The sequence below is a fragment of the Leuciscus leuciscus genome (genome assembly GCF_965113295.1).
Source record: "Leuciscus leuciscus genome assembly, chromosome: 13".
NCBI classification, from domain to species: domain Eukaryota; kingdom Metazoa; phylum Chordata; class Actinopteri; order Cypriniformes; family Leuciscidae; genus Leuciscus; species Leuciscus leuciscus.
In genome coordinates, this window is record NC_138737.1 from 41,268,967 (window position 1) to 41,289,494 (window position 20,528).

At 40.3% G+C, this 20,528-nt stretch overlaps 2 protein-coding genes across 6 annotated transcripts in view; one reads left to right on the top strand and one right to left on the bottom strand.

The window, feature by feature from the left end:
• The window catches only part of LOC309511976 (serine/threonine-protein kinase WNK2), a 79,381-nt gene that overhangs the window by 11,725 nt on the left and 47,128 nt on the right, over window positions 1-20,528 (top strand). For all 5 annotated transcript variants that reach the window (XM_082187364.1, XM_082187361.1, XM_082187360.1 and 2 more), the window contains exons 3-7: window positions 14,123-14,295; window positions 16,319-16,539; window positions 17,221-17,378; window positions 18,540-18,628; window positions 20,091-20,310. In XM_082187364.1, coding sequence (XP_082043490.1) covers window positions 14,123-14,295; window positions 16,319-16,539; window positions 17,221-17,378; window positions 18,540-18,628; window positions 20,091-20,310 — 861 coding nt within the window. The remainder of the gene's footprint in view (window positions 1-14,122; window positions 14,296-16,318; window positions 16,540-17,220; window positions 17,379-18,539; window positions 18,629-20,090; window positions 20,311-20,528) is intronic.
• On the bottom strand, window positions 4,624-9,507 carry LOC309511986 (uncharacterized protein). The gene is made up of 3 exons (XM_082187388.1): window positions 7,626-9,507; window positions 6,398-7,427; window positions 4,624-5,179 (listed from the first exon to the last, which is right to left on the bottom strand). The coding sequence occupies exons 1-2, from the start codon at window positions 8,467-8,469 to the stop codon at window positions 6,628-6,630; spliced, it is 1,644 nt and encodes a 547-aa protein (XP_082043514.1). The 5' UTR covers window positions 8,470-9,507; the 3' UTR covers window positions 4,624-5,179; window positions 6,398-6,627.

Sequence of the window (20,528 nt, forward strand, 5' to 3'; positions counted from 1 at the left end):
GTTGTGTTTATTCCCCAATCGAACTCGTGTAACTGTCTGTCACATGTTCTACCGTCCACAGCATTACTTGATAGACAAAAATAGGACAAGAATGAGCATCAAATAGAAACAACCAGCTTACGGGGTGTTCGAGGCACACATACAATACAGACTGCCGACAGTTAAACAGGGCGCGCGCAGCTCTTAAAGGGGCCACACCTTATTTCCACTCGTTACAGCTTCCATCCGACTGAACAGGGACCGGTATACAGGGGGGAGGGGATCAGGCCGTGAGTGAAGAGACTGCTCTGCGTGAGTGGTATTTACGACAGTAACGTTAAATACAAGTAGTCCACAGCGACTCTAGGGGTCGTTGTTTGACCAAAACGGAAATCTTACCTAGTGGGGCTTTAAAATATGCTTGATGTTTCATGTTAAACCCCCTTTAAGCATGCGTGAGGTTTCAGAGAGTATGGCGAGTGTAAACGCATGAATCGGATATGGGTCACAATTGAAAGAACGTGTAAAACGGATGGGCAAAAAAAATGGATTTAGGCAATAAATCAGAATTGGGCATCAAGACCTGCAGTGTAAACGAGACCTAACACACACACACACACACACACACACACACACACACACACACACACACACACACACACACACACACACACACACACACACACACACACACACACACACACTGTGTGAAACCGTGGGCTCGAATCTCTTCCAGTGGCCATTACATGATAGAAAACCACTAAATCCTTCTGTGTCTCTGCTTTCCTCCTCATTCATATCTGCTGTTCTTTGTTTTGTTCATTGAGCGTTCGTTAAGACTCTTCTGCTGTAATTGAAATAAGCCTGAGTGTTTCCTTTCATTGTAAAGAGGCTTAAACCGTATGTGAGCAGCGTCCTAATCCACGAACAAACACGTTCAGTTCAACACACACGTTTACCGGGCCGTCTAAAAGATGACATACAGTACCGTAGACTTCTTGTTTTAACACAAATACTAAACTAAACCCTAAACTCAGCCCAAAACAGGGTAATGTAACAGAGTATAAATAAATGATATCAAAGTTTGTGTTTTAATAGAAATATATAAACTGTTGCGCTGTTTGTTTCAGAATGAAGAGTGTTACGGTGTTCATTTACACGCATGTACAGTAATCCGCTTATAAAAGCGTCTCGGTTCACAGTAAACGTCACTTCTCACGAACTCCATCTCCAGTTCAGTGAGTTTAACCTGCTTTAGGGAGTGCAGTGTTTGCTAGGTTCACTTTATTTACATTTATAGTGGTATAATTGCCATAATTGCATAATCATTCTTCTAGCTCACACAGTAGATCATAGGATCATGGGTTTGATCCTCTGGGAAAGCGTGAACTGATCCAAACGTGTTCCTTCAATGCAATGTAAGTCGCTTTGGGTAAAAGTGTCTTGAATGCATAAATGTAAAAATGTGTTGTAACATCTTCTTTGACAGAAGTTTACAGCATTTCACCAGTTTCAGCCAAAATTAAAGCTCAAGGGTTTGAAAGTGGAAAATTGAAGACATAAATATTTGTATTGTAACTTGTAGTGTTCGTTGGTGCTTGTAAAGAGTGAACCTATTCAATTCATGTCCAGTTCATCTGTGAACACAACCATGGATTTATTCTAGATTATGAGTATTATAATTATTATCCTTCCCAATTAAAACATTTTAGACAAAGTGTCTGGAGGTCATTCATGATGACACGGCATATCTAAAGTGCTTCAGATGGACATGCATCATCTCGCTGGAAGTGTCCATGATCACAGCGAAACCCCAGCGTCAGCGAGTGTCATAGAGACTCTTCTGAAGTGCAGGGTCGTACCGTGACCTCTGACCCCATGACCTGGGCATTCACAGGGCTGTTTGTCCTGAATCAGGTCAGTGGGTCAGTCAGGGCTGAGGTCAGACTCAACACAAACATGTTCATTCAGGGCGGTGGTAAAGCGCTGAAGTCAGGAGTCTCCTGTGTGGAAGAAACTAAACACCAGTGAGTTCACGGCAAGCACAGAGACACTTCACAAACTCCACAAGTCATCAGATAATTCTATCTCTATCTGGACTAGATCAGCACACTAACTACACTGTAAAAGATTCTCGTGATTATTTTTAACGGTAAAAGACTGTAAAAATGCTACGGTGAAAAACTGTTAATTGGTGGACAGAAAGTACTATACAGTGAATAACTGTGATAGATCTAACTGTACATTTAATGTAACTTTACAGTAAAATAACATTAAATTTAGGGTTTTTTGGAAGTGAAAAAGAACAAGTCATTGTATAATTTACAGTGAAATACTGTAAATTGACATTCCCACAATTCCCTGCGTGACACTTCACATTTGATGTATTTTTGTTGAAATATCTGTTTCTTCATAGTTTTTCTTAGTTTTTTTATAATCCGCTATGTACATTAGCGTTTTATGTTGTTTAATGTTTATTGCACTTTTAAAATTTTCATGTGTGTTACCATGATGGTGTTTAGTGTGTATATATATATATTATATTATATTATTAGTATTAAAGGTGTTGTATGTAACTACAGCACCTTAGAGTAACTTTTTCCTCTACTAAGGCATGAAAATACCATATGTGTGCAGATATTTAGGAAACATGCTAAGTTCATATTCTCGTTTCTCTGTAAATCACCTCGTTAGACAGTTATTTTACTCATTATTTTACACGCTCCGTTGTCAGTCGGGTTTTGTTTTGGTCTGTGTGACTCCGCCCACTGCCAGCTCAGCCAATAGTGTTTCCACACCCGGGATGCCAGTTGGCGGGAAACACAGCGTATTGTAGCCTAGGAAACGAGCAAACAAACTGGGTCAGAGATTGCAAGCCTCGATATCCATCTAAAGATCTCTGAATGAGAGCATATTAAAACGCGGATAAATCAACTCATTTACTTAATGAAGTAACAAAACTGGCCCGCCAGCAATATTTTCTGGCCCGCCGGATTATTTTTGTAGTCCTAAATGCTGCACAAAACTCTTCCACTACTTGAGAAAAGCCGTAGTCGCGCGGCGATTTCACCGCTGCATACTGTGTGAAACACCCATAGGGAATCATGCGGCGCGGGATTACATTTTAAAGTATAACTGTGCGTTCACACCGGACGCGAATAGCGCGTCAAATTCGCGCCTGCCGCGTCTAGTTATACGCTTGACCACTTTGTGTCCATTCGCGCGTCAAAAGACGTTAGCGGTCAGAACTCTGGTGTACTTTGGACGGAGCGGGCGGTCTGACTGACAATAGCCCACTCGCACTCCCGACATCTTTTGACAGCGTATCCGCACTTAATTCTGACCACCTGTACACCTAGCTCTGAGGAGCTGTTTGGTACTGAAACCATTGTCAGTCAACAACATTCTTTTTTTGCAAGGAAAAAATTTAATTCATGTCCTATTTAATTCATGTTAGGCTATTTATATTTCATAATTTTTTTCTGTGGCATTTTTTTTTCTCTGCTGACAGTACAATGTTAAAATAGCCTAATATTTATATTGACACGAACACAATTTTTGTATAGCATTTATTATGTAAGGGTTAATGCCCGACGAGGTGTCCATTATCAGGTATTAATGGACGACGGCGAGGCGTGAACCGTCCGACGCGGACCGAAGTCCATTAATACCTGACAATGGACACCTCGAAGGGCATTAACCCGCTTATACCATGGTCACTTACGAAAGAAAGAAATATTTAATCAATTAATAATACTTTAATGTGTTTTAGAGTAAAAATCGTGAGGGTTTATTTATTAAGTCGAGCGCACTATTTAATATCTCCCGTATACAGGCGTTGCCAAGCAACGTGGCCACAGCGACCCGACCGCAGCGATGCGAAACTTTGTTTCAAAGAGTCAAAACTCACAGATAGTTTCCTAAATCGTTTTTATTAGGACAGACGCATAAAACAGTCGCAAAACGTTGTTGAGAGTAGCGGCAGTGTAGCTTTTAAAGTTGATGTCCATGTTTTTGTCAGCCAGGAAGTCTCTTAACGTTTTAACTGCCCATTTCGTGCTTTTCTTTGTGTTCATCTCGTCCTTGTCATCCTCTAATTCGTTCAATTCTTCCGGTGTCACCTCCTTGTGTCGCTTCTCCTTTTTCTTTTCATATTCTATTCTCTCTTTTTCTTGTGCTACATCCCAGTCTTCAAAGTTGTCAAACTCACCAAATATATTAAAAGAAATGATAAGATCACTCATGTTTTGTCTGTTTTGCTGTTGCGATGAGTCAACTGAAATATAACGTTAAGTCTCCGTTGCCATGGTTACCATTTAGTGTTTGAGCCAGCGCAATCATTTAGAACTGTCATCAGGCAAATTGACGGGACGCCTTTCCTAGGTGTAAATTATCACTTTTTAATGGACACCCTGCAGCCAATCAGAATCGAGTATTCACCCAGACCATGGTATAAAGGCTACTTAATCTCATTCTTGCTGTTAGAGACATTTGAATGTGAGATTATGGAAACGAGATCTAAATTTTGTGGACCCGTCAGGTCGTGAAATAAAGTGGGTGAACACCGAGTGTATTTTAAGCGGTTGCTGAATAGAACCTTGTGGGAGCGGGACAGAAAAAAAACAGTCCCGCGCAGAACTCCTTAAACCTCAGGTGTGTATATGTTTGTCCCGAATAAATAATAATAAAAAAAAAAAGGAATAAAGTTCAAAAGTCGGACTGTAAGCGAATTAGTATGATTGCTATTCACACCTTTATTAAAATGGCTGTAATCTGTTACCACAATAGTACTTGATCTGTTTAAAATGATTTCCTTGATATATGCATATGGTGTTAAATAAAAAATCTAAATTAAAATTTGTCTAATCCAGTAATTAATTTTTTCTATTTTTGATCTGAGCACAATCAGAAAATCAGAAAACCCATTGTTATTCGTTTTTTCATTTTAGTTCAGGAAATAAATAATGGAAAAACAAGTCGTTTTTTAATCTTTTTATTTTTGGTTTTAATTTGAAAAAACGATTGAATGAATGATCCACGGACAGTGACGGACCCATCATATTCCGCTATTATAGGCCTATATAAAAGTATTTAATTTGTATCCATAGGCCTACTCTGTGTAGCTGGCCCGCCATCTACTGGCTAAAAAAAATATTGGCCCGCGGGCAAAGTTACTTGCCGACCCCTGCTGTAGCGTGTCCTCAAACTGGCGTCGTGTCAGGAGGCGGGGAAACAACGATCTCCGATATTGTGAATTTGGACTGCAGTACCTGTTTCCACCACTAGCTGTCATTCTTACAGACTGCACCTTTAACTTTCTCAGCTTGTGGAAAAGCTGCTTGTGATGAGCTTGATTCATCATGTGACTCATCACCACTGTGATTGGTGGTTGTCAGTATATTAAAATAGTACAAAACAGATGTTAATACTTCAATAGGTTGGTAAATTATCATTATGTCAGATAATGAAATAAAACATTTTTACTGTAAATTTAAGTTAAGTCTGTAAAACCTAAAATGTTGATACCATATTTTTACGGTAAACTTCTAGCACACACAGCTGCTGTTTTTGTTTTGGTTTTTTTGTACCGTAAATTTACCTGAATTGTTTTGGCAGTGTACCTCTCTAACTAACTAGTTCTCTAACTAAGAACGTGAATAGGCTGCAGTTGACGGAGGAAAGTCTCTCAGTAAGTGTGACTGCAGTTTTTCATAATGATGTTTGAGCCGAACACTGCAGCTGAAGGCTTATTTCACACAACAGATTCTGTGATTAACTCTTGGTTTGTCGTTTGCCTCTGGGAATGGAAATGCAAGCGTACTCTGAGATTTGCTCTGTGTGCTCATCTGTGAGTATGTCTAAAGCTCTATCAATAAATGTCTTCTGGGAGTGTGTGTCAGTTCAGCCGTTGAGCTAATAGAGCTGTTCATTGATTCCAGCCCATATTTAGATGTGTCTGTCTCTCAAAACCAGCTCCAGTCTCCATCAGCGACTCGCCAGCACGTCAGTGTTTATTTCATGCTTTTATTTGCACTTTTACACATGCTGACCACACTGATTTTAAAAGTATAAAATGGTCTAAAGTGAATCTAGCCTCTTTGAGAATCGTGCACTTGTTATCATCATTTGGTGTGTTTGTAAAGTTTGAGTAAAGCCTGATAAAGGGAAAGAAGAATAAAATGTGTTGCTGTTTAGAGTTGCACAATTGTGCAGAAATTAAAGGGATGGTTCGGAGTAAAATCAGCCTAGGGTCCTTTGCATCATGACCTCGAGCCAAACCTCCCAGAAGCCTTTTTCCATTGGTCGAACTTTATTAAAGTTAGAGCTTATTTAGAGATATCAGCCGGATGGTTTAGTGCAGGCGCTAACGGATCCAAGGCTGTCTGGTAAATTACTCCACTAATACATTTACATTTACATTTTACATTTACATTTACATTTACATTTAGTCATTTAGCAGACGCCTTTGTCCAAAGCGACTTAGAAATTAGGACAAAGTTCAGCGAGTCATCATAAAGAGCCAAAAGCAACAACAACGCAAGAAGTGCTCAAAATACGAAGTTCAGGTATTATTCAGAGTAGCATAAGCCTGATAAGTGATGTTTCAAAGGGAAAGGAAAACATTTTTTTTTTTTTTTTTTTTTTTCTCTATAAGGTTAAGTGCTCACGGAAGAGATTGGTTTTCAGCTGTCTTTTGAATGTTGTCAGGGATTCTGCATTCCGGATGAGGGTGGGGAGAGCGTTCCACCAGCATGGAACTGTGAATGAGAATGTTCTGGAAAGTGATTTTGTGGCTTTCTGTGATGGAACCACGAGACGTCGCTCGTTGACCGATCGTAGGTGTCTGGTAGGGATGTAGACTCGTAGGAGTGAGTGAAAGTAGGAGGGAGCTGAGCCTGTGATAGTTCTGTAAGCAAGCGTCAGTGCCTTGAACTTGATGCGAGCAGCGAGAGGTAGCCAGTGCAGAGAGATGAACAGAGGAGTGACGTGGGCCCTCTTGGGCTCGTTGAAGACAAGACGAGCTGCAGCATTCTGGATCATCTGTAGGGGTTTGGTTGCACATGCTGGAAGTCCAGCCAGAAGAGCATTGCAGTAGTCAAGCCTAGAGATGACCAGGGCCTGGACGATAAGTTGTGTTGCATGCTCAGTTAGGAAAGGCCTGATTTTCCTGATGTTGTGCAGTGCAAACCTGCATGATCGAGCTGTCTTTGAAATGTGATCTGTGAAGGTCAGCTGGTCATCAAACGTTACTCCAAGATTTCTGACCGATCTTGATGGGGTGATTAATGATGACTCTAGCTGGATGGTGAAGTCGTGCTGTAGAGACGGATTGGCAGGGAGGACGAGAAGCTCAGTCTTTGCCAGGTTGAGCTGCAGGTGATGTTCCTTCATCCATGTGGAGATGTCCGCCAGACAGCTTGAGACCCGTGCAGCTACTGTGGGATCATCTGGTTGAAAGGAGAGGAAGAGCTGCGTGTCATCAGCATAGCAGTGGTAGGAAAAACCGTGTGCCTGTATGATGTATCCCAGTGATGTGGTGTAGATGGAGAAGAGGAGGGGACCAAGAACTGAACCCTGGGGAACACCTGTGGTCAGCTGATGTGCTCTGGATACCTCACCTCTCCATGCGACCTTGAAGGACCTACCTGTGAGATAGGACTCAAACCAGTGGAGTGAAGTTCCTGTGATGCCCAGTGATGAGAGGGTGGACATAAGGATCTGATGATTCACCGTGTCGAAGGCAGCAGACAGATCCAGGAGAATGAGGACTGAAGATTTGGAAGCAGCTTTTGCGATCCGTAGGGCTTCTGTGACTGACAGTAATGCAGTCTCAGTTGAATGTCCTTTCTTGAAGCCAGATTGGTTGACATCCAGCTGGTTGTTTAGAGACAAGAAGGATGTTAGTTGGTTGAAGACAGCTCTTTCAAGTGTCTTCGCAATGAATGGTAGGAGAGAGATAGGTCTGTAATTCTCTACAAATGATGTGTTTAGTGTGGGTTTTTTGAGCAGTGGAGTAACCCGAGCCTGCTTGAATGCTGTAGGGAAGGTGCCAGTATGGAGGGATGAGTTGATGATGTGTGTGAGTGATGGTAGAAGTGTGGGAGAGATGGCTTGTAGAAGGTGTGAGGGGATGGGGTCAAGCGGGCAGGTGGTAGGGTGACTGGAGAGGAGAAGTGTAGATACTTCTTCCTCGGTTAGCGAAGAAAAGGAGGACAGAGGGGTATTGGCTGTGGAAGGGGTCGGTCTGGGTTCCTGTGTGTGTGGAGCTGAGAAGTGACTGCTGATAGCTGTTGTTTTGTTGGTGAAGAAGTGCGCAAAATCGTCAGCAGTTAAGGAGGAGGCGGGTGGTGGTGGAGGTGGACAGAGGAGAGAGTTGAATGTCTTGAAGAGTAATCGTGTGTTGGAGGAGCTGTTGATCTTGTTGTGGAAGTATGAAGATTTTGCAGCATGAACATCAACAGAAAAGGAGGAGAGGAGAGATTGATACATACTCAGGTCAGATGCGTCTTTTGATTTGTGCCATTTCCTCTCCGCTGCCCTGAGTTCGGTCCGGTGTTCCCGAAGAACCTCAGATAACCAGGGGTTAGAGGGAGTAGCGCGTGCTGGCCTGGAGGAGAGAGGGCAGATAATGTCTAGAGAAGAGATTAGAGTGGAGCATAAGGTGTCCGTTGCGGTATTCACATCCAGAGATGAGAATTGTGAGGGTGGGGGAAGAGAGGATGATACGGCAGAGGAAAGATGGGAGGGGGAAAGTGAGCGCAGGTTTCGTCTGAAAGTGACTGGTGGTGGGGGTGGTGGTGCAGGGGTAGAGAGTTGTAGACTGAAAGTAATGAGGAAATGATCTGAAACGTGGAGAGGTGTCACCAGGATGTTTTCTGTGGTGCAGTTGCGTGTGTAAACCAGGTCCAGTTGGTTGCCTGATTTGTGAGTACCTGTGGTGATGAGTCGTTTGAGATCGAAAGAGGCTAGGAGAGAGGTGAAGTCTGTTGCATGTGGCTTTTCGAGATGAATGTTGAAGTCACCGAAGACTAGTAGTGGGGTGCCGTCCTCAGGGAAAGTGGACAGCAGCACATCCAGCTCATCTACAAAGTTACCCAGCTGACCTGGGGGGCGATAAATGACTACAATATGGATTTTAATGGGAGTTGTAAGTGTAATAGCATGATATTCAAATGAGTTGTTGTTGCATAGAGAAGAGAGCGTGGAGTATTTGCAATTGTTAGAAACGAGAAGCCCTGTACCCCCACCTCTCCCAGACTGGCGAGGGGAGTGGGAGAAGGAGAAATTGCTAGAGAGAGCAGCAGGGGTTGCTGAGTCTTCTGGACGAATCCAGGTCTCAGTCAGCCCCAAGATACTAAGAGTAGAATGAGATGCAAAGGCTGGAATGAAGTCAGCTTTATTGACTGCTGACTGACAATTCCATAGACCCACGGAAAGAGAGAGAGGAGTATGTGAGGATGTGAGGATGGGACGCAGATTGGCAATATTGCGCTGTCTATTGCGCGTGATGAAAGGACGTTGCCGAGAGATAACTGGAATGTATTGAAAGCACATGTTGATGAAGGTGAACAATAAGATAAGTAGAGGGAAGAAAAAGGGAGGAGGAGATACGTAAGTGCCTTTCTGGTGTCGTTGCACGGTGGAGTCGCGCAGGTAGAGTCGCTGGTCTTTACCCGAGTCGGTCTTCACACGAGGAGCCTGAACGCTTCCGCTGACGCTTCCGCGACAGCGTGCAAATTACACAGATATACAGATAATGCTCTCACCGCTTGAGTGAGTACAGCTGTTTCGTTCGGGCAATTAAGTCAATAACGGCAAAATGTGTCAAATCTGAAGTGCTAGGAGCAAGGGCTTAAGTTACGTGCAAATTAGATTGCTATAAACATTTACGTGTGTTTCGTTCGCGGCTATTTCTCTAAAGTGCCAATGCGTCTAACTGAAATACAGGATTATGTGAAATTAAAATTAGAAAAGAACAAGAGAATCGAAGATGGCCTTACCTTGGCTAAAATAGAGCACTGAAATATCAGGAGAACAAGGTATTCTAGAGAAAACCACTTGCGAGCTGCGTGCCTCTAGTATGCTGCCCGCTGGTCCTATTGAAGTGATCTGAAGCCCTTCTATTTATATCTATCAATTCTTACAGATGCTGTTTCGTTCGGGCAATTAAGTCAATAACGGCAAAATGTGTCAAATCTGAAGTGCTAGGAGCAAGGGCTTAAGTTACGTGCAAATTAGATTGCTATAAACATTTACGTGTGTTTCGTTCGCGGCTATTTCTCTAAAGTGCCAATGCGTCTAACTGAAATACAGGATTATGTGAAATTAAAATTAGAAAAGAACAAGAGAATCGAAGATGGCCTTACCTTGGCTAAAATAGAGCACTGAAATATCAGGAGAACAAGGTATTCTAGAGAAAACCACTTGCGAGCTGCGTGCCTCTAGTATGCTGCCCGGAATAATGCCCAGAATGATACCAAACTTCTACAGTGGCACAAATAGGTTCTGTACTCATAAAACGAGGCATTGGACTTGCCTGACGGCTAATGCTACCGCTAACCCGGACGTCGACGTCTCTTCAGTGATTTGGGAAAAGCTTGTAAAAGTCCTGCAGAAAGCGATGGATAAGGATGAAGTGTAACGACGCCCAGTTCCAGGAATGCACTAATCTTTTGTTGGTAGTTCCAGTTTATAACAAATATTAGTTAACACTAAGTTGTCAACACTTCGGAAAAAATAATAATTCATCGTTACACTACATCCTTATATCAAATATCAAAATGTACCATGAATTTCCAATTCTGAACTGGAAATTTCCAAATCTGATGTAATTTACTGGAGGTTCTGAGTCTGACAAACTGTTAATTGCTTAATATGAATATATATATATATATATATATATATATATATATATATATATATACAAAAATCATAAAGACTTGACTTGTTTCATTACTGGATGAATCAGCGTTTTTTTTAAACAAATCTCTTGAGTGAATGATTCAATGACAAACACATATTTGAACAGTCTCCTGTCGCCACCTACTGGTGTAACGATGTAATCAATACAATCTTTATTTGTAGCGTCAATTTGCTTTCAAAAGCTGATTTGCTCTATTGTGATCTCTACTGTAGACATCAGTGTTTATATCTGAACTATAGTCTTTTCTCCCAGCACTTCTGTGATAATCTGAGGGATTGTAAGAGAAATAATGAAACTGTGATGTTGAAAAGACTGTTAGTGAAGATGTTTTATATCTATTCATGAATGTTTAACGATTTAACGCATTTAACGATCCAATACAATTTCGATTCACAAGCTTGATTTGATTAAATTCCTCTTTTGATTCAGTCAGATTTGATCTGGATTAGTTTGGATGTATGTCAGGTACAGTACATGTCCACTTTGGGAAGATCTATGAACTTGTCAGTTGCTACTGTAATATTACAGGCTGAAAACTAATTTGTAAACAAACATTTAAATTAGCTTTAACTTTTAAATGATATGTTTCTACTCCAATTCACTGTTGAAATATAAACATTTAAACTATGGTTGGCATAACTTATTTTAATAGCAGATTTATTCAAATAAAGTAGATATTGCTACATTAAACCGGTTAAGTAAAAATATAATGAATATTTACTATAGTGCATGTATTTAGCGAAATGCTCTTCTCTATAGTTCTTATTTTTCTGGCTGACTATTGAGTTTATGGACACTGAATGTCCTTCCTGAGGTAAATGTGACCGTGATATTATAGTTATTGTTCTCCGGCTGTGTTATTGACGGATGAAACACGGATTGATGGATCACATGAGACATGATTGAGTTCAGGAAGTTGTTCTGTATCTTTCAACTTTCCTTCTGATGTTTATTTGCTGCTGTAACTAGTAGTGAAGAGGAAGAGATGATCAGTCACACACGTTAACACACACACACACACACACACACACACACACACACACACACACACACACACACACACACACACACACACACACACACACACACACACATTTATGGACAGAATTCAGTGACAGAACTTGAATGTTTAGGGAAGTTCACGCATGAACTAAAAACGTGAACTTGCATCCCGTCTCTTATCTCACTCTCTCTCCCTCATACGGATACAAGTGAACATGACTAACATGGTTTGAAAGATTGGGAATAACCTTATACGGGCGGACGGGGTTTGGCACGTGCTTGAATCCCTCCAGTCCCAATCCAACGCCTGTAACACGTTTGACATTATAAACTGCTGTATTTCTTTTTTTTTTTTTTTTTAAGTATTTATGCAACTCCTTGTGTAAGTTGAAGGAAGTGTGCAGCTCTGCTCTTCTGTTCTCAGTGGCTGACATGCTTCTCTTCTACCAGCCTCAGACATGTGACGTGTGTGTGATAATCTCCTGTTTGAAGGCGTTACTGGCAGAAGAGATGCAGGAGAAGCAGAGATCACTCCAGTCCTGCTAACAGAGAGATGAAGCTGCATGTAGAGACTCCAACACTCCCTGAAACACTGCATAATTCATGAGGCTGCTGCAGCTGGAAAAACCACACACACACACACACACACACACACACACACACACACACACACACACAGAGAGAGAAAAATCTCTCACAGACTCTCTCTCTGACACACACACACACGCGGAAAAACCTCTCACAGACTCTCTCTCTCACACACACACACACACACACACACACACACACACACACGGAAAAATCTCTCACAGACTCTCTCTCTCACACACACACACACACACACACACACATGGAAAAACCTCACACAGACACAGACACACAACACAACACAACACACTCTCACACTCACACTCACATAAACACACACACACACACACACCCACGGAAAAACCTCTCACAGACTCTCACACACACACACACACACACACACACACACACACACACACACACACACACACACACACACACACACACACACACACACACACACACACACACACACACATGGAAAAACCTCTCACAGACTCTCTCTCACACACACACACACACACACACACACACATGGAAAAACCTCACACAGACACAGACACACAACACACTCTCACACTCACACTCACATAAACACACACACACACACACACACACACACACCCACGGAAAAACCTCTCACAGACTCTCACACACACACACACACACACACACACACACACACACACACACACACACACACACACACACACACACACACATGGAAAAACCTCTCACAGACTCTCTCACACACACACACACACACACACACACACACACACACACACGGAAAAACCTCTCACAGACTCCCACACACACACACACACTCTCACACACGCATAAACTCTCACACACACTCAAACTCTCTCTCAGACACCGACACACTCATATAGTTTCTTGAACACATTAGAGCCTTAAACGACACCTACACACTGCTTAGAGTCGGCACGAAACAACACTTCAAGTGGACTTGATGTTCTCCACCAGGGATTGACTGGGTTGTGAAACGTGTCGCTATATGATTAAACGTGCTGTTAATGTGTGTGTAAACCGACACGAGACATCAGAGGAAGATCTCGCTTATTGAAGAAGAGACACTCAGTACATGATGACATCACAAGCCTTCAGTGCTGGAGCTCCAGCCTCTCCATCTCTCTCTGTCTCATTACAGTCACTCAGCGGATTCAGGGTGATTTAATATCCAGCTTATGATGGAGTGTGAAGATCTTTCTTTGGTTTGATGTTTGATGTTTATATATCTGGGTCTCAGTCCACTTCCAGGTTCAGTGGGTTCTTTATAGAACTCTACGGTTCTAGACTCAGTTTTAAAGAACCATTACAGCAAAAAGCTTCTACATAAGGGGAAATGTCTTAAATGATTGCATAATACAGTCATGTTTAACTGGTTATTTTAAAAAAATTTGTGATAAAGAATTTTTACATGTGGTTTAATTTATAAAATTTGATCAAAATAAAAAATAATAAAAAATATGAAGAGTCTGACGAAACCCTTTAAGCTTCTGTGTAGAACCTTTTCTCCTGAGAGTGACCGCGTGTGTCCGGCCGAGTGTTTTAATCGTGTGTGTGTGTGTGTGTGTGTGTGTGTGTGTGTGTGTGTGTGTGTTTCAGGACCGCAAGCTGTCGAAGGCGGAGCGGCAGCGCTTTAAAGAGGAGGCCGAGATGTTGAAGGGTCTCCAGCACCCGAATATCGTGCGCTTCTATGACTTCTGGGAGTGTCCGCTGAAGGGCAAGAAGTGCATCGTTCTGGTCACAGAGCTCATGACGTCAGGAACGCTCAAAACGTGAGGAGATTCCCACAGGACACCGACATTTGAGTCACATTCAGTTTGGGAAGCAAGTGTGGTAGTGTTTTCGGGGGTTTTTTTATATTGGATTTTTATATTTTATGTATTATATTTTTTATTTTTTATTTTTTATTTTTTATTCATACAGTGATAGTTCTTATTGAACAGACCTGTCAATCTCCAAAACATACATAAAAGCGCCCTGAAGTCATCCAGGTACGCAACATTTGGGTTCTGGAAGTAAAAACTCCACAAATTTTCTAGGAAATTGATTTTAAACAATAAGTTATAAGTGTTTAAACACACCTTCTGTGAGTGACGAGCTTGGATTTGCTTTTGTGGTATTTGCTTGTTTGACAGCGGTATTTGTGGTGAAAACTACATTACCCATAATGCTGTACAGAAAAACCCTCCAATCAGAGAGTCGCCACAAGCAAAACACACCAAAATATCTTGTTAGCTCCGCCCACTCCCATGAAGCACCGCAGATGATGTAATCAAATTGGTCACCCTAATCTCTCAAAGAATATTCTGCAAAAAAAACTACAATATGTTGTTTATATATATATATATATATATATATCAACATTTGTAAATAAGCAGTTTTATAGGCTATTTCTCCATCATGTTTTATTGCATTATGCTGTTTGCAATGCATCATGGGATTGTAGGTCTTGCTCTCTCACAAGCTTCAAATTAAAGTTTGTAGTGCTGTGATTCTCCTCATAGCTGGTTGGTTTGGTTCATGGCTTATAACGCTAAAACAAAGACTTTAAAGGGGTGGTTGATTATGATTTGACTTTTCTAGCTTTAGTTAGTGTGTAATGTTGCTGTTTGATCATAAACAACATCTGCAAAGTTACAACGCTCAAAGTTCAGAACAAAGGGAGATATTTACTTTTAAAGAAATCACTTTTTAAGAACTACAACAAACGGCTGGTAGAGACTACACCACATTCCTCCCGGGTTAGTGACATCACAAACCCCAGAATTTACATAAACCCGCCCCCAGAACACGATTTATAGATTATCAAGACAGAAAATGCTAATCAATCAACTAGAAGATAACTACACATCAGCAACATAAACTCATCAACTAACCATTCAGAAATGTCCTGTTGCTTCTACATGTTGTCACTTCTTGAGTCTCTCCATCATTGTCTGACTCTGGTTTGAACATAAAAGGCTAAACGTTTTTGAAATGTTCAGTGCATATGTGTGTGTGAGTGCAAGCTCTTGAAGCTCCGCCCCCTGTGCCGGGAGCAGCAGCTCATTTGCATTTAAAGGGACACACACAAAACGGTGCGTTTTTGCTCACCCTCAAAAAGTGACAACTTTATATTGACATTATACCTCCCCTCCCCTCTAAAGAAAATCCCTATGGGAGAAATTAATGGAAAAAATACTTCCGGAACCAACGCCGCTGAAAAAGTGGGCGGACACTAATGCGCTGTAGTGCAAAACACTTTTATATTATAATATTTATTATATTATAATATATTATAATATATATTATAATAATATTACACAAGAAGTGCTGCTGTATCAAAGGATTCATTTAAATGTTATTACATAGTAGTTCATATAAAGTGGTTTCATAGTCCATGAGACTATATTCAGTTTTCTGAAGTCATATGACAGCTCTGCGTTTTTGCGTTCGCTCATCATACTTTGAAAATGCATGTTGGAGAAAGAGAAAGGAAGACTCTATGTATATCGTATGACTTCAGAAGACGTGCAATATAGTGTACGAGCCATACAGACTGAAGGTATGGAAGTTTACGGTGCTTTTATGATGCTCTTGTATTTATGTAACCGTTAAATAAGTATTCTGTTCTCAGCCAGAGATGAGTGTGTCAAAGTCCATATGACAGTGATACACAGATATAATATAGCACATGTTTTGTGGTTAATGTCATATATTCAGTTAAATGGACATACTGTAGATGTTAAGCAGTGGTGAAATGATTACAAGTAATGCTGATTATCAGTTATAAGTGCTACTCATTGTTTCCTCCAGGTATCTGAAACGCTTTAAGGTGATGAAACCCAAAGTTCTGCGCAGCTGGTGCCGTCAGATTCTCAAAGGTCTGCATTTCCTGCACACGCGCACTCCTCCCATCATCCACCGGGACCTGAAGTGTGATAACATCTTCATCACGGGTCCCACGGGCAGCGTCAAGATCGGCGACCTGGGTCTGGCTACACTCAAGCGAGCCTCCTTCGCCAAGAGTGTGATCGGTGAGGCACTTCATATACAGCTGTTCTGGATCCAGAGTTTTTATTAATTATTCGGGTTCATTTGATTTTGCTTTTAACACATTTTACCATGTTTCCATGATCCCCATGGGTCCTCGAAGTCTTAAATTCAGTTTGATCAAATTCAATATTCACAATATCTTAAAGTCTCCCTGTAGTCAATCATTTTATCCCTTAAAACTCATCTTTCATCACCAAAATTACATATTTAAGTGTTTTTTATTTTCTTGAAAAAAGGAGGAAATACTCAGCAATGCTGTCGACTTACACATGGTTTGTCTTAAAATAAACATATATTAATATTACCAATATTAAAAACACCACATATACACTACATTTAAAAGTTGGATTTTCACCACAGGCGGACTTTAAATGGTATAAGAAAAGTCTTAAAGGTCATTTCAAGAGGTCTTAAATTAGGAATCGCATTTCAAAGTCGCGTTTCAGAGTAAAAACGTGGCGCTGTTGTTTATATTCTGAAAAGTTTCTATTGCATTTTCTTTTCATCTTCCCTCCTTATAATGCCTACTGAAGTACCTTTGTATATCTTTGTAATGTATTGTATGCATTATCAGATGGTGTATGTTTCTAAATTGAGAGCTTTATATAAGATACATGTTTCTCTGTGTATCAGAAGAGTATTTCATCCTTTGATTTGTCCAGGTACGCCGGAGTTCATGGCCCCGGAGATGTACGAGGAGCATTACGACGAGGCCGTGGACGTCTATGCGTTTGGCATGTGCATGCTGGAGATGGCCACGTCTGAATACCCGTACTCCGAGTGCCAGAACGCGGCTCAGATCTACCGTAAAGTCACCAGTGTAAGTCCTGCACTTCAACACCAGTGCCATCATTTCACTTCACTGGAGGAAGAATACTTTCTACACAGACCCTGGTCCTGCTGCTGATGATATCCGTCAAAAAAATTAAACATTCATGACACTAAATGAGATTTTATGTTGTTCACTGGTAACATTTGTTTAATTAAAAAACAAATAAATTCTAAAATTGGTTGACAGATTATTTTTCAGATGATTTTTGACCACATTACAGTTCCATACAACTATCATTTAAACATGTTGCGTTAGAATTATATTCTTTGTGAAAAGTGATGCATCTGAAATGGTTTGAAATAGGAAAAAAAACTTCATATGAAATAAATATTTCCAGAAAATATTTGCTTTGCCATTAGTTTATAAAAGTAAATGATTCAGCACATGATCCCTGGTGAGATTTATTTGTTTGTTTGTGTATAATGGTGTCAATATGTGGTGTCATCCACACATGCAGAGTTGGTTAATAATTAATAACGGCAATAAAGTAAAAACTTAGTTAAGCAATTACTTGTTTACATAGTAGGATGCATTTTATATTATTATATTTTTGTCTTGTTTTCCAGTACAAATATCCAAACATTCTTAAATCCAGATACATTTACTGGAGAAGCAAAATGACTGAAGATATTAAGTATTGTTTTATGAAAAACTGATAAAAATGAAGTGGGTTTATGGTTAAAACAAGAACAAATATCAGTTTTTTCCAGGGATAAATATCAGGGATAGTTAACTCAAAAAGTAAGATCTCAGTTATTTACTCTCCCTCATTCACTTTCAAACCTGTCAGATGGTGTTTGTTTTTCTATTGAGAACAAAATAATCTTTTTTTCATACAGTGATAATTCATAATGAAGAAAAAAATCCCACCAAAATATTACAGTAAAAATAGTCCATACAATTTGTGCACTATATTCTAAGTTGAACGATAGCTTTTTGTGACTGAAATGTAATGTTTATGTCCTGATAAGCTGAGCATCGCTCCGGTTCACAGATCTGTGTAATGATGAGTTCAGTGCGCGTCAGGTGTTTGAGACTCGGCTCACCGGAGGAGAAGAGTATCAGCGAATGACAGCATCAGTTTGGGTGTGTTCCTCACGAACACGTGTGATTGTGTCCGACAGTAACGGCTCTTAATGTGTGTCTCAGGGAGTGAAGCCTGCCAGCTATAACAAGGTGATGGACCCTGAGGTGAAGGAGATCATCGGAGAGTGTATCTGTCAGAAAAAGGAGGAGCGGTGAGTTACCGACGGCTTCTCAAGTCACTGTATGATATACAGAGTCATTCAACCCTTGTTTTTTGATCATTTTGCCTGTGTTAATGCCAACTGCATACATTTTGGCACAGGTGTGTATTTATATTGGAATTTTACTATTTCACCCCCATTTCCTTTAAAATAAATTTATTTAGCAATTTGCACTAGCAACACAAAAATAGTTCCTCTCAGCAGCTTTTGAACCCATTGAAATCCATTAAAACCGCAATTTCTACTATAAGGGCCATTTAACTATAAAATGTTGCAATCTTTATTAATAGTCTTTCATTCTGTTGGAAAGGCTTCAAAATTAAAAATTGTAAAAAAAAATGATCAGTGCCATTTTCTCAGGTTTGGCCTATAATTCAAATACTCGCTTTATTCCTGTTTTCTGCTTCTGCATATTATATATATATATATATAGAGCCAATTGGATAAATTATCCAGCTATAATTGTGTTGGTGTGTTTATATGGATGTCAGAGTGTGGTTTGTGTGTGTGTGTGTGTGTGTTTGTGTGTGTGTGTGTTTGTTTGTGTGTGTGTGTGTGTGTGTGTGTGTGTGTGTGTGTGTGTGTGTGTGTGTGTGTGTGTGTGTGTGTGTGTGTAATAAAAAAATTGTGTATGCTTGTAATAAATGAGAGATGAAAACTTAAATCCAACCCTGGTGTGTGCATCAGTTTTGCTGCATCTAACGGGGGAAATCTGTCACTGAAAGCATGTTGTTGAGCATTGTGTTCCTGGAACACAACTCGTTTAGATTAATGGCTTTGCTTATTTTTTTTAGCTCAATGATTTTATGATCACTTTGAACTTTTAGTTCATTTATTTCAGTAATTCAACTTAAAAGGTGAAACTAATATATTATATAGAAATGACATGCAAAGTGAGATATTTCAAGCCTTTATTTGTTATAATTTTGATGATTATGGCTTACATCTTATGAAAACCCCAAATTCAAAATCTCAGAAATGTTGAAAAAGTTCATAAGCTGTAAGCCATAATCATCAAAATTATAACAAATAAAGGCTTGAAATATCTCACTTTGCATGCAATTTTCTATATAATATAGTAGTTTCACCTTTTAAGTTGAATTACTGAAATAAATGAACTTTTGCACGATATTCAATTTTTTTGAGTTTCACCTGTGTATATTTTATATAAAATAGTTTTCATGTAGTGAATGCAGTTGCAGTTGAATAGTGTTCAACTTTTTTTGGTTTTACTTTAAACTTTAAACTTTTTAAGCTCCCAAGCTTCAAATATTATACAGTTTTGGATATTATACCACTATGGACCTATTTGTAACTTTTTGTTTTTAACTGATGCACAAGGGTTAACTCTCCTAGTTTGTGTGTCATCATTTCCTGAAGGTTAAGCACCAGTTTTCACTGTATCCTGGAACATGTACGTCCGGTAACCTTCTCTCTAACTCTCTGTCCACAGGTACACCATCAAGGACCTGTTGAATCACGCGTTCTTCGCTGAGGACACGGGTGTGCGTGTGGAGCTGGCGGAGGAAGACGACGGGATGAAGATGTCCATCGCGCTGAAGCTGTGGGTGGAGGATCCTCGCAAGCTGAAGGGCAAGTACAGGGACGGAGGAGCCATCGAGTTCAGCTTCGACCTGGAGAAAGAGGTTCCTGAAGCCGTGGCACAGGAGATGGTGCGTGTTTTAGAGACTTCACCAGCGTTACCCGTGCCACCGAGCTCGTCCGCTATAACATATACGATAGAACTGCACTTGCTGTGCGTCATGTGCTAATGTGGACGACCCAGATCTGAATCCAGCTTACTAATATTTGAATATAAATATACATTTCTAAATATAAATTCCTAATATAAATTTCATGATTCGATTCGAGTTTGATTCACCAGATTGCA